General features: G+C 40.4%; 1 protein-coding gene across 9 annotated transcripts in view; it reads left to right on the top strand.

The window, feature by feature from the left end:
* The window catches only part of Dock7 (dedicator of cytokinesis 7), a 194,718-nt gene that overhangs the window by 151,657 nt on the left and 22,279 nt on the right, over nt 1-20,782 (top strand). For 6 of the 9 annotated variants that reach the window (XM_060365936.1, XM_060365933.1, XM_060365937.1 and 3 more), the window contains 10 exons: nt 850-946; nt 2,078-2,174; nt 4,231-4,365; nt 5,145-5,297; nt 10,698-10,856; nt 11,719-11,819; nt 13,250-13,442; nt 14,161-14,304; nt 17,028-17,159; nt 18,552-18,566. In XM_060365936.1, coding sequence (XP_060221919.1) covers nt 850-946; nt 2,078-2,174; nt 4,231-4,365; nt 5,145-5,297; nt 10,698-10,856; nt 11,719-11,819; nt 13,250-13,442; nt 14,161-14,304; nt 17,028-17,159; nt 18,552-18,566 — 1,226 coding nt within the window. The remainder of the gene's footprint in view (nt 1-849; nt 947-2,077; nt 2,175-4,230; nt 4,366-5,144; nt 5,298-10,697; nt 10,857-11,718; nt 11,820-13,249; nt 13,443-14,160; nt 14,305-17,027; nt 17,160-18,551; nt 18,567-20,782) is intronic. The other 3 variants (XM_060365935.1, XM_060365938.1, XM_060365942.1) reach the window with 1 other exon arrangement.

The following is a 20,782-nucleotide window of genomic DNA, read 5'->3' as shown; positions in this document are numbered from 1 at the left end:
GTGGGTCTAGGAGCCTAAATTCCTGCTCTTGCTTGCATGACAAACACTTTAATCATCTCTTCGGTCCCTTTTACACTTTCTTATGGACCCACATTTATGGTGTACTCAGTATATTCCAGGTAATTTGTTATTAAATACTGAGCAAAATGGAAATCACTTCTGTCAAGTAACATGTCCTTATGTAAATAAATGCTATGGAGCCCAGTGTGTAGCTCATATCTGTAATTCTGGCACTTGGCAGACTGAGGCAGGGCAGTTATATTAAATTCATGACCAGCTTTGGCGACCTACTAAATTCCAGGCCAGCCTGGGCTACAGTGTGAGACCCTGTCTCATTAAAAATGTATAATTACTGTTACGAACAAAAGCAAAGCAAATACTTAGGTGAAGAGGCCTTGGAGGGTGGGAGAGGCTCATGAGGAGGAGGTGAGTGAGTGGTGCGCAGACCAGGCAGATACGTCTCGGTAGCCACCTGCATATGTCCTAGATCAGGAGCGTGTGCAGTGAAGCTATTCAGACTGTCCCTGCCTGTAGGGGGAGCAAGAGAGCAGAACGGCTGACCACTCAAGGGAACGAGACCATTCCGTTTGGCCTGATAACAAAACCATGTTAGAGCCTTTCTTTGCTTATTTAAAAGGATGAGTCCCCCAAAAAATGTCCTATATAGAAAAGATTTCTCCTAAGTTATTGTGAAAACTTTTAAATAAAAATCACCACTGCCTCCTTCTTCCCCTTGAACTGAGAGAAATGGCTTTCTATAAAATTAAGGAAGCCCACTATTTCTTGTATGTTTTCAAATGTGCACATATGTGCTCCAGCTGAAATGCCATCTTGGAATTGGTTTGACAGAGAGGAGCCCATCTGGAAGTGCCTTTGGGAGCCAGGAGAATCTGCGCTGGAGAAAGGACATGACGCACTGGCGGCAGAACACAGAGAAGCTTGACAAGTAATAACCTCCGCCGTGTTAAGTACTGAGACGCTGCCGGGCTGAGGCGCCGCCTAGACACAAACAGCACGGTTCAGCTCAGCTGTCTGCTCTTACTAGGCGTTCATGTCTTAGAAGAGAAGCGTTTGTTGGTTTTTAAGCTTTAAATTAAAAACTGTGAGAAGATAATTTTATATGTTATAGTAAAATACATTGCATATTTTAAAACCCAACTAATCCTCAGTGGAAAATACATTTGGCAACCGATTTCAGCATCAGATTGTTGTATTTCATTTGTTGTTTTTTGTTTTGTTGAGTTATAATTGGCAAGAAACTTATTTATACTATACAATATGAGTTTTAACATGTATATACAATTGTCTAATGATTATAATCAAGTGTTTAAAAGTTTTATATTAGTTTATTTACTTTACATCCTGGGGGTATAGTCAAGTTTATTAACAGAATTTATTGCCTTTTTAAAAAAGTTTTATTTCTAATGTATGATTCCATCCAGTCTTGTTTAAGAGTTAAATTAACTTTTTGAGAATATTTGCGTGAATATCTAAGAGGAAATTACATAAAATATTACAGAAATCGAGTGCTTTTATTGTTGTTAGTAAATACATTAAAAGTGTTTGGAATCTATGATGAGTTCTCGGCTTTAGAACACGCCGTCCCAAGTGCGCTATGGGACACAGCGCCACCTAGCGCCTGTGCCGTTGGCCGGAAAGAAGAGTGCCTCGGGCCTGAAAGACAAAGCAAACAGTCAGGCCCTTCGTGGCACTCTGTGTTTTGTTGGGGACAGACGTCTGTGTTGCCACATGGTGTCTCTAGGGAGGCAGAGGCAAGTGGGTCTCTGAATTGGAGGCCAGCCTGGTCTACGCAACAACTCCCAGGCCAGTCAGGGCTATACAGAGAGAACCTGTTCAGAGCAACAAACGGAAGCTGTGCATGCTGCCTCAGTCAGTGAGATAGAGGGAAGCAAGACTTTTTAATGAGTGAAACACTGCATTCGTCTTACTCTTCTGTAAGTTTTTGTTTAAGCAAATGTTACTAGCTTCAAGGTGTTTTAATAAATCTCTAAATCATTTTTTACTTCTGGCTTTTTTAAAAGATAAGTAAAATTTTCTTTACAATATTTTGTACTAGGTCAAGAGCAGAGATAGAACATGAAGCACTGATCGATGGGAACCTGGCTACTGAAGCAAACCTCATCATCTTAGACACACTGGAGATTGTTGTCCAGGTAAGGGCAGGCAAGGGTTGCTTAAGTACAGATTGGGCTGATGGAGATGGAGAGTCAGTTTGAACCATGTATTTATTTATGCTGAGACATCAGGAGCTGACGTGTCCTTCTAAGTGGTTGGTGATTCTGTATTTACAAACTCCATTTCCTCTCATGGTTTTCCAATGTTTATTCTTAGAGGGTGCTTATAAAAATCTACATTTGTTTGACGTATTCAAGGCCTGATCTTGTGTTTCTAACGACCACTTGTGTTTATGATAGGGTGTCCCGCTGGGATATATTTAACATAGAACATAGAACTATGCTGGGTTTATTCACTACATTCTGTATATTAAGCAGTGGTTTAGGTTTTTTTGTGTGTAATCACCTTATTGGGTAATTTAACATAAATGTGAACTGCTTTATCAGTAGCCTCCTAGACAATATTACCCTGTTAGTAACAGGAACCTCGTAACAAAGTTTTTTTAAGCAATGTCCTAAGTACTTCACAAGTATTAACTTACTTGGTGTATAAAGAAAGAGGCAGTTGAATTATCGTCTTCATCTTGTAGATAACAGCATTAGTCACAGATGTTTAAGCAGTGCCCCGTGCTCAAAAGGAAGGAGAAGAACCAGGATGTAACTCCATTTCTGGGATACCCCTGTTGTCTTAGTACACATTTCGCCTGTTTCTCCGTTCCCTTCTGCCGCCATCACTTTGTCAGATTCTTTACCCAGTGCTGTTATAATGGCTGCCTGCTTTAGAACATTCTGTATTCTCTTTGTAGTCTGTTCTTTTTACTTCCTTGAGATTATTTTTCTTACATTTTACTGGCTGTTATCCTGATTAAAATTTTAAAAACATAAAACCTTCAGTATTTCTAGTGACTAGAGAGGTGGCTCGGCGTTAAGAGTACTTGGTGTGTAATTGCAAAGACCGCAGATCAGATCCTAGCACCTACATAACAAGCCTGGCATTTAGCACATACCTATAACCCCAGTGCCAGTGGACGTTAAAGACAGGAGGATCGCAGAGGATTGTTTTGTTGGCTGTCAGCCAAGCTAGGAAGATAGAAGCCCAAGGTTTAGAGAGACCCTGCCTCAAAGGCATAGTCAGAGCATGGTAGAGACACTCAGCACCCTCTTCCAGCATGCACATACATACACATACAACATGCAGACAGCCACAAAATATGACAAATAATAGTGTTTAAAAATCTGTATTTCTTGATGGCTTAATGACAAAAATGTGGAATTCTTCTTTAAATGGCTTTTATATTTTGGACCTCTATTAGTTAAACTAGGTCTTAGTTTAGAAAAAACAGTAGGAAAAGAAATAGTATTTCTAAAATAGATATGCACAGTGCTTGTTTGGGCTTCACTCCTTACCACAATATATTTCATTGGATACAAGAGCACTTGTGTTCCTAAGGACAGGCTTCATAGAGGAAGCTTTTATTTAGTTCGTGTTTCTTTTTAGCTTAGTTCCAAGTCTCCAAACAATAGCCAGGATTCCTATTCTGAAAGGAAGAAAGAGAGAGCCAGGCATAGTGGTACACACCTGTAATCCTGGTGCTCAGTGAGGCAGAAGCAAGCGTATCTCTGAGTTCAAGGCCAGCCTGGTCTACAAGGTAAGTCCAGGACAGCCAAGGCTACACAGAGAAACCCTGCCTTAAAAAACCGAAAACAAAACAAACAAAACAGAAAAAGAAAGAGAGAGAGAAAATTGTTTTTTATGTGTAGCCGTTGATATGTAGCTTGGGTGCTTAGCCCAGCTTGCAGCTTCATCTGCTGCAGGTGCTCAAGTCAGGTGTCCACGTTGATTTTCAAATTTTTCTAGAACATGCTTCATGTTTTCCTGCCATGTCAGTGCTCCTGTCCCCCACACCCAACTTAAATTCTCTCTGGCCTTTTTATTTCTCTTTTTCTTCCATCTCCTGCTTGGCCTCTTCTCTGAAAGTCCTCCTGGCTTTTACCATTTCCCTATCTTGAAATGTTTGGATTTTCATACATCGTTCACTTACCTAGCCACATTAGAGACACATGTCTGTTTTATGTATTTATCTTTAAATCGCAGACTGTTTCTGTAACAGAATCCAAAGAGAGCATTCTGGGTGGGGTGCTGAAAGTGCTTCTGCAGAGCATGGCCTGCAACCAGAGTGCAGTGTATCTGCAACACTGCTTTGCCACGCAGAGAGCCCTCGTCTCAAAGGTGGGTTGTTTTGTGCCTGTGCTCCTCTGTGACTTCACTTTCTTCTTCAGCACGGTCGAGGTCATTTGCCACACTGACTGGTCAATACGTTAAAAATTAATTTTAAACACTTGACACCTTGTTCCTCTGTCTCTGCCTCTGTCTTCAGAACTTGTATTGATTTGAATTATTGGTAATAGTTTATGTAAAAACCATTTTGTTTTGAGAAGAGCCTGGAATCAGTAGCTGATGGAGTGTAGGCTCTTAATTTTGCCTTGTTCCGTCTGGGTTTTGTGGTTCTGGAAATTGAGCCTAGGTCCTTGCATATGTGATGCAAGCACTCTTGGACGGAGCTCTGTTGCCCGCCCATGTATCTTTCTTTTCAGCTAATGTTAAGAGCTAAATGTGTGCACAGTTCCACCCTTGCTGTGTAGAAGGGGCTCTGCTCTGCTGCCTCAGAGGTTTATTTCCTCTCTTGATTCCTCCTGGAAGCATACACATTTGTGTTTATGTGTTTATGCTGAGCTCTTACATGGTCCTCCAGGTTTTCATAATACCTGACCAAAGCGTTTCACTAGTTTCTGTAGATAATATTATTAGGCCTACCGCATGGGAAACAGAGACATCCCCAGTGTCACACCTAACAGGTGACCTCACTGGTGCTCCAGCCCTGTCTGTCTGACTATGGCCTGCACTGTTGCTCTTAACTAATACTGTCTGTTAACCGTTTTCATTTCTGGGCTCACCCATCTGATTTCCACGCCAGGCAACCGTAACAGATGTCTGTCTGTTTCTCGCAGTTTCCTGAGCTCTTGTTTGAGGAGGAGACAGAGCAGTGCGCAGACTTGTGCCTCCGGCTCCTCCGACACTGCAGCAGCAGCATCAGCACGATCCGCTCACACGCCAGTGCCTCCCTTTACCTCCTCATGAGGCAGAACTTTGAGATCGGGAATGTAAGTGTCTGCCCTCACAGTTGTCTGGGTTCACGTGGAACCCAGCTTTACTAGATAGGTATTAAGAACTTAGAATGTCTTTCTCATCCTGTGGCTGTCTTAGCGAAGTGTGTGTGTGCATGGGCGCGTGTATGCGTGTGCTGTGTGTTTGGCAATACAAACTCAACTGCTCTGTTTCTACTACATGCCAGGTTCTCATAACCCAGAACGAAAGAGTCTAGTTACTTTAGAGATTGGTATAGTTTTTCAAAGTCCCTAAAGTTTAACTATACATATTCTTGATAGCATTTTCTATTGTTCTGGGAAATGCTTTTTTTCTATTCAGGAAAAAAAAAAAAGACAATTTATAGAGTAGTGTTGGGCAGCACCTCTAAATAGAAATTGGCAGTTTAAAACTGGCACCGATGCTTCCTCTGTTCATCACCACTGCCTGCTCAGTTCCCACCGTGTAGCGTAACATACTTACTCCCCTGAATACTGGAATTGTATTATTCACACTGTGGGGGCCATGGGCCTATGATAAAGAAATGAGGGATGTGCATTTAGCATCTCAGTACTACTCAGAGGATGAAGTGCAGGGCTGAAAAAACAGGTGACTAGCCAGAAAGTTATTACGGTGACTCAGGGCAGAAATGGGAAGGCTTTTGATAAAAGTAGAGATTTCGGGAATGAAAAACTGACAATTTAGAAGGCAGCAAGGACTGGATTAGGTCCATCCTCTGACAAGTAAGAGAAGGATGAGGTGGGCAGACCTCTCGGGTTTTGGCTGAGAAAGTGAATGGAAACAAGGTACATAGGATATACTGACTTCCAGTCATCCCTGCAGAATCCAGACAGAACTATTTAGTAAAACAGAGTGGTCTGGAGCTCTACCGAGGAGGATGAACTGAAGACAAACAAGTATACATGTTAGCTGAAGGGAAGGCATCACTGTAGCTATTTCGTGCTTGTCTAGTGTGAAGAGATTTTTTATGAAAACAGGGAACGCTGGTATTTTAGTTTCTTTTCCTATTGTAAAATCCCTGCCGCAAGAGACGGAAGGGAGAACAGGTTTATTTCCACTCACTGTTCAAAGTGGAATTCACTATGACAGGAGAGTCGAGGCAGCAAGAACTTGAAGCTGCTGGTTAGTCACTTCACATCCCCAAAGAAGTAGGCCGCTGCTTGGTTCTCTTTCTCTGTTAATGTAGTTCAGCGTTTTCTGCCCAGGGAATAGACTAACCTACAATTAAAATGAGTCTTCCTGTATCAATGTAATCAAGAGAATCCTTTGTAGGTGTTCTTAGAGGCTGAGATTAATCAATACAGTCCCTCACAGAAATGCCTAAAGGCTCATCTCCTATGTGACTCTAGAGTCTTTCAAATTAGCAATGACCATCATAATTTGTTTTTAAAACAGATAACAATGGAATAGACAAGATAGAAAAGAAGTAAATAAAAAAATAAGGTAATCTGGGAATGTAGCACGTGCCTTCTGCTGAGGCTCTTAGTTCAGTCCCCAGCACTACACAAAGAATGAGAGATCTATATTCTGCAGTGCCACTGAAGGTAAAGCAAGAGGTTCCAGGGAGAAAGTGACCAGTGCTATAAATACACAGAAGTGTGGCATGAAACCTGTCCAAAAAAAAAAAGACAGTTTTCAGGGTGGCTTCATAATAGGAAATAATGGAGCTGTGATGGGTTTATATTGAGAGAGAGAAAAAAAAAAGATAAGCTGTGAACTCTTAAGCATCTCTATAAAGGAGTCTGCTGCACCGCTCTTTCTGCATGGCCTGTCTTAGTGAACTTTCGTCACATCGTGGGCTAGTGAAGTAAGCTAGAGTTGAACACTCCACTTAGACTATGGATCTGGAGGCCTGAACATAGTTTAGTGGTGGAGTACATCCTTGGCATGCTTGATGCCCTGGGCTGAAGAATTTTGTAATGTCAGTATTTCTGGTTTCCCTATCAAAAACCATAGGTGTGTAGATTTGTGTTTGGGTCTTAAATCAGTTCCAGTTGATCAATGTGTCCGTTCTATGCCAATACCATGCTGTTTTTATTATGATAGCTTTGTAGTATAGTTTAAAGTGAGGGATGTTGATACCTTCAGCAGTTCTTTTATCCTTAGGAGTATTTTATCTATCCTGGGTTTTTTGAGTTTCTATATAAAGATGAAAATTGTCCTTTTAATTTCTGTTGAAGAAATTATATTGGAATTTTTGATGGTGATGCCTTTTTGGTTTTGATGCCTTGTAGTTCATTTGACTTAAGAGTTTATCGGTCTTATTGGTTTTTCTCAAAGAACCAACTCTGTTTTGTTCATTCTTTGTTTATATATATTTTATTGATTTCAGCCCTGAGTTTAATTCTTTCTTGCCATCTCCTTTTAGGTGTGATTTCTTCTTTTTGTTCTAGAGCTTTTGGATATGCTATAAAGTTACTAATATGATATATTCCAATTTTTTTATATAGGCACTTAGTGCTAAAGGAACTTACCTCTTAGAACTGCCTTTATTATGTTCCATAAGTTTGAATATGTTGTACTTTGATTTCCATTCAATTCTAAAAAGTTTTTAATATCCTTCTTGACCCATTCATTCAGCAGTGAATTGCTCAGTTTCTGTAAGTTTGTAGGCTTTCTGATGTTTCTGTTGCTCTTGATGCCCAGCTTTAACCTGTGGCGGTCAGATACGATGCAGAGTGTTATTAAGTCCTTTGGGGCTTGCTTTGTGTCCGAGTATGTGGTCGATTTTGGAGAAAGTTCCGTAGGATTCTGAGAAGAAGGTATATCCTTTTGTGTTTAGGTAAAATGATCTATAAATATCTGTTAGATCTATTATGTTTATGATGTCCACTCCAGCATTTCTGTGTTTAGTTTTTGCCCGAATGGCCAGTCTATTGGTAAGAGTAGGATATTGAAGTGCCCGCTGTCGGAGTGTCAGTGTGACTTTTGCTGTAGTAGTTATCTTGTATGAACTTGGATACCCATGTGTTTGCTGCATATATGTTTAGAATTGCAATATTCTCTTGATGTATTTATCCTTTAATGAATATGTAGTGTCATTCCCCCTCTCTTCTGATTAGTTTTGGTTTAAAGTATTTTGTCAAATATTAAAATGGCTACGCTGACTTGTTTCTTGGGTGCATTTGCTTGGAATATTTTTTCTATCCTTTTACCCTGAAATGATATTTATCCTTTATATTGAGGTATATTTTTTGAGGCTAGTGAGATGGCTTAGCAATTAAGGCTGTTCTTCCAGAGTTTTTGAGCCCAATTCTCAGCACCCACATGATGGCTCACAGCCGCTTACAATGGTAGTCCCTGGAGATCTCATGCCCTCCTCTGGTGTGCAGATATATGCAGACAAAATACCCATAGACATAAACAAATAAAGCTTTAATTTAAAAAAAAAAAATCCTTGTGTTTTTTTGGATGTGGCAGAAGGATGGACCCTGCTCCATAATGTAGTCTGTTAATTGATGTTTTTTAATTGGGTCACTGAGGCCAGTGGTGTTGGGAGTTATTAATGAGCAGTATTCGTTGTTTCCCATTTAGTTGTTATATCAAATCATTTTCATTTGCTGTTCTTAGATTATTTATTCCTTGTGTTTTCTTGGGTATGGTTAACATCTTCACATTGAAGTTTTTCTCCTAACGCTGTCTTAGAGCTGGAATGGTTTATAGCTGTTGCTTGAAACTCAGTAGGAAACTCAGTAGGTTTCATTATGGATTGTCTTTCTTTCTCCTTCTATTATGATTGAAAGTTTTGCTAGTTATGGAAGTCTGGGCTGGCAACTGTGGTCTCTGAGAATTTGTAAAACAAATTTTGGCTTTTAGAGTCTCCATTGAAAAAAACAGGTGTTATTCTAATAGGTCTGTCTATATATGTTACTTGATATTTTTCCCTTGCAGCTTTTAATATTCTTTCTTTGTACATTTAGTGTTTTGATTATTAAGTATCATGTGGAATTTCTTTTCTGGTACAGTCTATTTGGTGTTTTGTATACTTCTTGGACTTTGATAAGCACTTTTGGTGAGGAAAATTTTCTTCTATGATTTTGTTGAACATGTTGTCTATGCCTTTGGCCTGGGTCTTCTTTCTTTATTCCTATTATTTTTAGATTTGACCTTTTCACAGTTTTCTAGATTTTCTGGATGTTTTTTTGTCAGGGTGTTTTTGTTTTGTTTTGTTTTTAGATTTAACATTTTCTTTGACTGAGGTATCCATTTCTTCTATCTTATCTTCAGTGATTGAGATTCGTCTCTTTTCCATTTCTTGTATTCTGTTGGTGAGGCTAGCCTCTGAGTTTCCTACTTGAGTTCCTAAATTTTTCTTGTCTAATTTTACTTCAGTTTTGGTGTTTAGTTATTTCATTTCTACTTTCATGTTCTGAACTGTTTTCTTCATTTTATTCTGTTTATATTTTAATATATTTCTTTAGTTTATTTATCTCCTCCTTAAGATCCTTGAGCATATTCATAACAGGTATTTTGAAGTCTTTGTCTTGTGCTTCAGCTCTGCTGGAAAACTTGGTGCCTGCTGTGGTAGGGTTTCCAGGCTATACTGAAGATATTGTCTGCCATCTTCCTGGCTGTTATTGACTGTGCTTTTATGTTGGTGTCTAGGCTTCTGGATTTGGGATGATTGTCATTCTAGGTCTGGATGTCTGGTCTTCTCTTTGTTAGGTGTGTTTTTTGTTCTTTGGATTCTGTTGCCCTCTCTGGATCTTAGGAACATGTGGTGTGGGTGGGTGGCCCAGATGGGGTGCTTCTGAGTACGTCATGTGTAAACACTGATTCCCAAGTAAAGCGTATTTCTAGGTGTTGGGAGCTGACACACAGGAATGGGGGTGGACTAGGATGGCAGGGACACTGAGAAGGTCCACAGGAGGGAAGAAAACAGGTCTACCTCAAGGATTTGGCCCTTGGAGAATCTGTTTTTCTGGCCACCAGTGGGTTTCGAGGGAGAGAATGTCTCTGGGGTTGGTGGCTGAGACAAAGGGAAGGGGTGAAAAGAAAGGCTGTAGAAGAGAATGTGCTTATTCTCTGGGAATGGGACCAGACACAAGGGAGAGGCACTGCAGTTGGTCGCTACACAGATGGAATAAGAGTAGGAAACTGGAATTGGTAGTTGGGAAGGAGAGTGAAAATCACTTAGCTGATCTGACCCCTTTGCCAGCGAGAGCAGCAGATTCCCAGGAGAGACTGGAGAGACTGTTTTGTGTGATAGTGGAGTGAGACAAAGGGATAGGAGGTGAGGAAGGAAAGCTGTAAGAGAGAATCTGCTTAGTTCCCTGGAGTATGTTATGTACATTTTTCAAATCAGATTACAGTGCGTATATTTCATTATTTTAAAAAAAGTCTTTCAGAATTATGTTTTTAAACTGTCTTAAATACTGACAATTTCCTTTTCGCAGAACTTTGCCAGAGTGAAAATGCAAGTAACAATGTCACTGTCCTCTTTGGTGGGTACATCTCAGAATTTTAATGAAGAATTCTTAAGACGGTCTCTAAAAACTATTTTGACGTATGCTGAAGAAGATCTAGAATTGAGGGAAACAACATTTCCTGATCAGGTGAGAAATGCTCCTATCCAAAGTTTTAATTCCCATAGAACTGTTGAGTACAGACTTTACAGATTATTAAATTGCGCTTTTGCTCGAGGATTGTACATATTTCTTTCCACATGTAACCCAGAGAAGACTGTCTCATGAAGCTGTCGTGTGTGTGTGTGTGTGTGTGTGTGTATACATATGCGTGTATGCCCATGTGTGTTCATACATGTGAAGACCCAGAGGTCAAGATCAATTGTCACTCCTTCAGTGCTTTCCCACCTCTCTCAATGGACCTGGAGCTCACTAGTTTGTCTGGGATGCCCAAAGTGAGGCTCAAGGATCCTCGTGTTTACCTCCCTATGTGCTGGAATTATGTGTAAGTGCCAACCACCACGCCTGGCCTGTAGGTGCTGAGGACAAGCTCAGGTCCTCATGCTTTCACAGAGAGTCCCATTCCAAGTGAGCCATCTCCACAGCCCCTTGTTTTTAAGAGTTAATGTGAGTGTTTCATTCTGTCGACTATAACAGTAGACTCAGGCAGTTTGGACAGTGATTTGTGATGGAGCACTCCTGCCTGTCAGTCAAATATTAATTTGCCTTTAGTAATACTAGGAACAAGCTGACAGTTACCATTGTGAGGGAGCTTTCCTTCTGTGCTCTTGCAGTCCTCGTTTTGCTGCACCTGACCCCTGCTTACAGCACCACATGAAGTGGAAAAGTCTAGTCTACCAAAGAATCCAGAGTTCCTGCCCTCCCTCTGCCACACCCACATACTTGCTGTAACTTGTTTTCAAAGTTCTGGAAGCTTCTGAAGTAGCTTCCAAACTCATTTAATTATTGGAATGAATGACAGAGAAAAATTTTATATAATTCTCCACTACAGGTCCAAGATTTGGTTTTCAACCTTCATATGATCCTTTCTGACACTGTTAAAATGAAGGAACACCAGGAGGACCCCGAAATGCTGATCGACCTCATGTACAGGTAGCCTTTGCGTGGTTCTCTCATGCTTTGCACTGTGGGATTAGCAACACCTGGGTGAAATAGACAAAAATTATTTAAGTGACTTTCTAAGACAGATAAAAAAAAAAAAGGAATTTTACTTTTTATTTCTGCGTGGGCATTTTGCCTGCCTGTATGTCTGTGCACCGCGTGTGTGCCTGATATCCACAGAAGCCAGACCTTTTTGAGGCTACATTTTCAGATCTTCTGTCAGTGCTTTTATACTGTTGAGTGTGGACTAGAGAGCTAGCTCGGGAGTTAAGGGTGCTTGTTGCTCCTCGAGAGGACCCAGGCTCAGCTTCCAGCGCCCACGTGGCAGCTCAGAACCGTCCGCAGCTGCAGCCCCACAGGCTCGGCTGCCGCCTCTGGCCTCCACGAGCACCACACCTCGAGGGGCGTGCAGACACGGATGAAAGCAGAACACCGCACACATAAAGTTAAAGTTTAAAGTTAGCTTCGGTTTGCTTGTATGTTGTGGGTTTTGCAGTGCAAGGGATCAAAGGAAGAGCCTCAGAATACAGTATGTTTATTGCTTGTCAAAAAAAATTTTTTTTAAATAAATTTGGTGTCCTTGATCTTGAACTTCTTAGACGAGTCCTAAGCCCAATTTTTATTTTTTTTTCTAAGCCCACATTTTAAATGTAAAAAAACAATCTTAAAAACAAACAAACAAACATGCTATGTGAATGTTTAACATAATACACATTGGGGCTGGAGAGATGGCTTAGCGGTTAAGAGCACTGGCTGCTCTTCCAGAGGACCTGAGTTCAATTCCAAGCACCCACAAGCTCACAACCTTGTATACCCTCAATGCCCTGTTCTGGCATGCAGGTAGAGCACTCATATACATAAAATAAATAAAATCTTAAAAAATACGAATTTGTCATAATTTCAAATTGTGATTATGATTAAGGACAGTGTTTCTATGTACAGATTTTGAGATACAATTTCCATTGTATCTCTATAGACACAACAGCAAAATGGGATTTTCTTTTTATTTGGCCCTCTCTTTCACAGTTTTTCCCCTAGTAAGACCTACACAAATAAAACATTTTGCTCTTCAAATAAAGATGATATAACATAGCTTGCATGTTTTCTAATTTTTCTTATGTATTTATTTATTATATAAATTTATATATTTTGTAATATATACTATATATTTTCTAATTTAAATATGTTTTCCTAGCAACCAAGTTTTAATTTAGTGTGTCTCTTTACTCCAACCAAAAATGATAATGTCCATTTTAGGACCACAATGGCTATCCATAAACGATGCCATTTTCCAAACAAACTACCTGCTCTAACAGGTTGGCGCACTAGCAGGAAGTCATCTAGGGAGACCGAGCGGCTCTCTGAATTCCCACCCACTGGGGGAAGCTAATGGCCACTGAGACTCATTTCTGTCCGATTAGAATTGCCAAGGGCTACCAGACCTCCCCAGACCTGCGCCTGACCTGGCTGCAGAACATGGCGGGCAAGCACTCTGAACGAAGCAACCACGCTGAAGCCGCGCAGTGCCTGGTCCACTCGGCAGCCCTTGTCGCCGAGTACCTGAGCATGCTGGAAGACCGGAAGTACCTTCCCGTGGGGTGTGTAACATTCCAGGTAGGGGTCTGCCCCGCGCGTGTGGGATCAAGGAGTGTCGTGTCCCTCGGTTTTTACTTTTACCTGGCTGTGTGGAGAGAGAGCAGAAAGGAAGGCCGGTGCTCGGCAAGGTGAATGGAGAGAGAGCAGAAAGGAAGGCCGGTGCTCCGTGCGCTCTCACATCGTTCCTTTGCTTTGCATGCTGTTCTGAGAGTGTGATCAGGGCCTCCGAGTACTGGGCATGCCTCTCCACCACATCTCTAGCCCTATCAAAGAGGACGTGGTTTTTAATTTGAAGTTGAAATTAGGGCTTCAATTCTAGGTCCTCTGAAAGAACAGCCAGTGTTCTTAACTGCTGAGCCATCTTAATTTCCTTTCCCAGAAATAAAAATAAAAGTGTGTGTGTGTGTTCATGATGTGCTGTGGTGCAGCTGTGGAGATCAGGAGACATTTTTTCCCACAGCTTGTTATTGGGGAAAAGTTGCCTAGCAACAGTGTTGTAGCTTTATTGTCATCTTACAATAGAGTGTGTCTGTGGAGCTTTCTTCCTTCCCTTGTGTAGAAATGTATAGGCCTGGGTTCAGGGTCTCACAGCTGAGCCTGGGCGTAAGCTCTACCCAGCTTCTCGTCATTAACCTTAGTTAATAGTTAAACCTAGTTGTCAGTTACTTCCTTGTGTACATTTTTTTTATGCTAGGAAAGTAACTCACTGCCAGTACTTTTGAATGTTTTTCTCTAGAATATTTCCTCTAATGTATTAGAAGAGTCTGCTGTCTCGGATGATGTGGTATCTCCAGATGAAGAAGGTATTTGCTCTGGAAAGTACTTTACTGAGTCAGGGCTCGTGGGGTTACTGGAACAAGCGGCTGCTTCCTTCTCCATGGTAGGTGACCTTGCTCATTCTGTTCTCAGGTTCCTGATTCCTAGATGATAGACATGTATGTCAGTGTTCTTTGCCTTGCTACCTTGCCTTTCCTTTGAGAGCATTTGCTCCAGGTGTCCTTAAAACTGTCAGTCCAGATCCACCGTTGCTACTCCCTTGCATCCTGATGCTCTGTGTCTTCCCCAGGATTTTCATTTGCTTGTTTATGAACCAGGGTTAATCTGCAACAGTTATTTCCTTTTTTTAATTTTTATTTGTTTATTATTTATACAGTATTCTGCCTGCATGTGTGCCTGCATGCCAGAAGAGGACACCAGATCTCACTACAAATGGTTGTGATCTACCATATGGTTGCTGGGAATTGAACTCAGGACCTTTGGAAGAGCAGCCAGTACTCTTAACCTTAAGAGCTCTTAAGCCATGTCTCCAGCCCCCAACAGTTATTTTCTTGGTTTACAAAATAGTTTCTGAAACCTTTATTAAAAAAAAAACAAAGATCAAAATAAAACTTCTCTGAACTTTTAAGTTCTGTCTGAATAAATTAGGATGCTTTTACAGCATTTCTGCCAGGTGAATTGGAGTTTTTTTCCCCCTCCACATGTTAATCTGTGCTTGTGCAGTGATCCTTCCTCGGTGGCCTTTTGGGGGACTGGTTTTTGCCTGTCAGAGTACATCCTGCATCCTTTGTACTGTCTGCCCTTCCTGTATAGCATCAGTCCTTGTTCCCTCCCATTTGTATGTGAAGAATTGAAGCTCCTGTCAAGGAAGCCCGGACAGGACGTCTAGACGGAACAGGGCCGACCCCTCCCTAACCTTCAGCTTCTTTGACAAACCAAGTCCCTGCTTGCTCAGACTCTAGTGTTCAGGGCCCCCGCACCGAGGTTCAGGAGACCACGAGGTTCACGAAGGATGAAGGCAAAGCTTTAAACCGTGTGCACAGCTCCTCTCCCCCGGGATTAGCTTTCTTCTCCAGGCTCTGCCCCTGTCCTGCTGTGCGTTGGTTAAGCTCGGCAGAGTACAGTCCGAGCTCCAGACTTAGCAGCTGTAGATTTCAGGTACAGGTTGTTCAGTCTGTTCATGTCGCACTTTTCTTAACTGTTAAAAACATCTAGTAATAGTTTTGTGCTTTGGTCTGGCATAAGGGAGGAGCAAATAAGTTCACATGTAGAGTGCTCATACCCTAGTCAGTACTTGTACACTGGCATTTTTGCCATCTTTAGTTAGCATTGTTGGTCCTTAGAACCATGTATTTAAGTATAATGACTTTCAAGCTCTTAAAAGCAGTTTTCTAGGCTGGAGAGATGGCTCAGAGGTTAAGAGCACTGGCTGCTCTTCCAGAGGTCCCAAGTTCAATTCCCAGTACCCACATGGGGGCTCACAACCCTCTATAATGAGATCTGGTGCCCTCTCCTGTCCAGCAGACATATGTGCAGGCAGAACATTGTACAAATAATAAATAAAATTATTTTAAAAATAGTTTTCTAGCTGGGCGCGCTAGTGCACGCCTGTAATCCCAGCACTCAAGGAGGCAGAAGCAGGTGTATATCATTGAGTTGGAGGCCTGCCTGGTCTGCAAAATGAACCCAGGACAGTCAAGGCTACACAGAGAAACCTTGTCTCAAAAAAATAAAATTATATATATATATATTTTATATATATATATATTTTATATTTTTTTCTATATATATATATATATATATATATGTTTCCAGAATTCAGACTTTTCAAAAAAGTTCTATTAATAAGGACGTCTATCTCATTTTTGCCATAAACAGCTAGGGGCATGGGGCAGGGTTTTTTGTTTGTTTGTTTGGTTGGCTTTATTTTGTTTTGTTTTGTTTGCTATTGACAGAATAGTTTACTATATTTTATTTGTGTGGCTGAATGTATATGTAGTTTCAATAATTCAGATTTAGATTAAAGACTAGTGGCCTATTGTACAGACATTCTTTTGTTTATACATAGTATTGCTATATTAATTCTGTATTAATTCTTTCATTCAAGCTTTTAATTTAAAATAATTGTTAGAGTGTTTTAGTTATGCTAAATTTATTTCCCTATTGAAGCTACATTATTGCTTAAAGATCCTTCTGTAAGATCACATAAAACCCATCTCGGGGAAGCACATTTGCTGGTGTGTGGAGCCCTGGAAGCTGCTGCTGTCTGCTCCCGGTACAGCGGCCGGCTACCAGGAGGAAGAGTGCAACAGCAGTGCGGTCGTCAGAACCTCCCGTGTCTTACGAGCACACGTTTAGAGACTTTCCCATGAATTTCCAGCAACTTCCTGTGCCGACCTACAGTTTTGGAAAAGTAAATGACTTAGGTTTTCTGATTGTAAGAGAAAAGAATAGGGGATTCGTGACTCGTAACAATTGAATTTCTTGGAGTCCTCAGAATAGTTTTCAAGAGTTTATATGCACATCTACATGTGTACCTTAGTGAGGTCGTGATAGGCTAGACAGGAACAGGGTGTCCACTTCAAACTATAGATCAACATAAGCATTAATGTATAGAATATAAGCACATACCCACTTGAGTTCTTCCGGAGGGAATGATACCTTACGTAAAATTGGCTTTAACTTTTAATATGGTTAAAAATTAGGCCTACTGGGCAGGCTTCGGCGGTATCTTAATAAAAAATACAGTGCATTTACAAATTCTGATTAATCTTACTTTTCGTTTATGTAAAAGAAGGCAGTATCTGACAGACATTGTTTTTATAGGCTGGCATGTACGAAGCAGTTAATGAGGTTTACAAAGTACTCATTCCTATTCATGAAGCTAATCGGGATGCAAAGAAGCTCTCCACAATCCATGGCAAACTTCAGGAAGCGTTCAGCAAGATCGTTCACCAGGTAACAGTTCCCCTGTAGCTTGTTGGTGGGCGGAGTGTTTAGAGACCTTAACATTGCCTTGTGCTCGTGTCTAACTAGATCCCACGGAGTGACCATTTCACTTGGGCTAAAAGATGGGTCATAGCTAACAAAACAAGCAAGCAAACAAACAAGCAGAATAAGTTAACCAAAAGTGGTTATGACTATTAGAAACTCCCCAAATGATTTTTTTTTTCAAAATTTTAAGTTTTTACCACTTAGCAATGTTTTGGCATCTTTTTTCTATATTACATTGTAGGTTAGAATTATGGGTTTGATATTTAAGTTAACATATGTTCCTTTGCTGTCAGAAGTTACTATGTTTAAATTAACTTTTTGCTGAATGATGTGAAATTTTCGTGAAATCCTGCTGTAGCTTTGTTTCGTTTTTCCTATATTTGCACTGTTACTCACAGTATATTTCTAATATAAAAATAACAAATTAAACAAGTTCTTAGTGTAATTTATTGAGTGATCTTAGTACTTTAATTCACAAAGTAGGCCACGTTATCACCAAAATTCTGATCAGTTAAACTTCGTTGGAAAATGAAATAGACTATTAGTGGTTGGTGCCTTCCAACTGAATCGGCACCATTGAAATCCTATTGGGCCTCCTTCTCCTCACGCAGTTCCTCCTCTGTTTACACGCACGCCCTCTGAAAGGCTCGGAGGAGTGACTGCCCACCCCTGCATACTAGAACTCTGCGAGCTTCACCGTGGCTAGAGAAGAATTGACAATCTAAAAGTGAAGTCAGTTGTTTGTTAAGCCAGGACTCTATTGTAATCTTCTAAAGTATCGAAGCTGCAAAAGCTTGGTTAGGTTTCATGGTGCCACCAGGTATTTTTATAATCAGTTATGCACATGCTCTGAGGAACTTCCTCTTGAGAGCTCTCGGGTGCAAATCCTGCTTATCCAGTCTGGAACATGGAGAGCCACTAGGGGTTTTCCAGAACGTTTTATCCATTCGATTGAGTTCCTGGCATTTGGCAACGCTGCAGAGTATGTACCGTTTGACCTGCATATTTCAGTGGCATGAAGCTCCTGGCAGGAGAGATCTGAGTTAGTCACAGAAAGATTAGGCAACAGATCCTCTCTTTTTCTAAAATGTGTGCTTCTACTTAAAAAGTGCTTTTACTTTTAAAACTTGCCTTTTCAAAGGCAAAATTTTAGGTACTGAGTTTTGAACAAATACGTTATAAAATTTCTGTTGGTCATGAGTGAACGAATATGTGCTGTTTAGAATATTTTGTTATCCTCTGTGGAGAAGAATCTGTGGTATGGTACCATATAACTGAACTTCCTTTGGCCTCTTTGTTCATTTGAACTTTTTTTTATGACTTGCCCTTTTTTTTTTTTTACTTTTTATTACACAGAGTACTGGCTGGGAGGTAGGTAATATTTTAGTTAGTTAAAGACACTAATAGATGGATTTGACCAGATTTCTTATGCCAATGCTTTGCCCACATGTGCTAGCTGTGGGCATTCTGTTGCTGACTGCTTATCAACTGAATTCATTAACCAAAGAAATTTTATTTAAATACTGTAAGTTATTTTAAGAACTTTTTGATTTAGAGGTTCTAGGCAGTGCATGGAAACCCGTTTCACTGATGAGATTCTTTGGTAAATGAGCCACTGTGTCCTCACTCTATAGTTTGTTTTTACCCTTTGATGCATTTCTTTCATCAACACTCATACACAGATTTCTCTTATAACCGATCGTTCATTTACAGAGGTCGATTTATATGTTATTGCTCAGAGGTATAAATAGAATATATCGTATTTTGTCTGTGCCATTAGTTACAGGACATGCTATTTTCTGTGCCTTTGTATAAGAGAAAAGTCATTTGTGTATAAAACTGGGCATCCTGTTAGTAAAGATGGATGCCAACTATGGATATAACTAAAATGTGGACAGAAAATAGGCATGCTGGAATTGAGAAAATGGTGTTTAATTTGATCATGAGTCGCTTTGGTTGGGGGAGCAAGATAAATTGAGAAAATTTTAAAAATTGACCTTTCTGGGCATGATGGCACACCCCTTTAATCGCAGCACTCAGGAAACAGGGGCAAGTGGATCTCTGAGTTCAAGGCCAGCCTGGACTACAAAACAAGTCCAGGACAGCCAAGGCTCTGTTACACAGAGAAACTATCTTGAAAAACTAAAAAAAAAAAAAAAAAGATCATATTCTAATAGTGTTTCTTACTCTGTAATGAAGACTACATGTGCTTCCTTTTATGTAGTAGGTAAATTTTGAAATATTAAATAAATACAATTCAATTATATCTTAACTGAAGTTTCATCTTTCTGTAAAGGAGAGAATTCTATGAATTAATGCCCTAATAGTGACTAAGGTCTCTTTGGGGCTAGGTGTGTTGGTAAGATTTTTGGCTTTGCCTCTCACCTTGTAGTTAGACTTACAGGGGCTGAAAAGACTAGGCTTCTCTATTTGATTCCTTTACAATCCTTATTTGGGGACCCAAATAGAAAACCTTGGAGAACAAATGTTCCTACTGGATGTCCTTCCATTTCTAAAACAGCACCTACCGTCTGCTTCTCTTTACATGAGCCATCACCTTTACACCTGCCTTCGTTCTCCAGATTACGTGTGCATGCCCTTATTAATACTTCAGATATAGTCTCTGGTTTCTGTGGCTTCAGCTAGACATATGCAAAGTCTTGCCACAGCAATCTTTGAGGGATAAAGTTCTTCATGGATATTCTAACATGAAATAGAATTAGCTGAAAACTAGACATGAAATTACGAATATGTCAAAACCTCTGAGCAGTGTTTTCTAGTCTGCTTGATGCTAAATCGACCCCTGGACGACACATTAATACCGCCCTCCCATCATGTTGCTGCATGGTAACGGTGGCACAGACCTGACTTCCTCGTCTGCATTTCTACCCTGCCTGTACTGGACCTTCAGCCCCATAGCATCTGACTTGTTGCACGTGTGTTATTTGCTGTACTTGTTAAACTTAAGTGGACGCTTGCATTTTAAAAATGTGTTTGCTACCATTTGCTGCTTAAATGTTTTGAAATTCCCCTAATTAAAATGCTTTCTGTTTTCTCTCTCTTGCCCCTGGTTGCTGACCTACTCCCTACTTTTACTATTGTCTATTGTGGTAAGTTCCTATCTTGTGAATATTTTCCTGTTTGACTCTGACAGCTTCAGTGATTTCATTTTTTCTAAAAGCTGTTTCTTAGCTAATTTCGTAGTATCCTCATAGAACTCTCATTGGATCGATGCCTAGTAAGGACAGTTTCTGTATTGCATAAGGTTCCTTGAAGTCTGCATTGTTCCTCACTTCAGTTCTGTTCTTGATTCAGTAGGGAATATTTGACTTGGTAAAGCTTTTGTGAGAGTGTGGGAGACAAAGAGAGACTCAGCCCAGGAACGTAGCAGTTTGCTGAGGTGCTTACGCATCAGCGGATGCCCTGTGAAGCCCTCCAGAACCTGCCGCTCCTGACCACATTTTGCTCCTTGATACCTGGTTGCTGCTCACATTTATTTTTATTTTTCTTGTTCTCAAAATAATAGGAAATAAGATATTTCCTGTGATTCACTTAAATTATTTTTAAAAGAAAATATTTCATTTGTG

The sequence above is a fragment of the Meriones unguiculatus genome, chromosome 12 (assembly GCF_030254825.1).
Source record: "Meriones unguiculatus strain TT.TT164.6M chromosome 12, Bangor_MerUng_6.1, whole genome shotgun sequence".
Lineage (NCBI taxonomy): Eukaryota > Metazoa > Chordata > Mammalia > Rodentia > Muridae > Meriones > Meriones unguiculatus.
The sequence above is the reverse complement of the archived record's forward strand: the minus strand, read 5'-3'. Positions and strand labels throughout refer to the sequence as shown.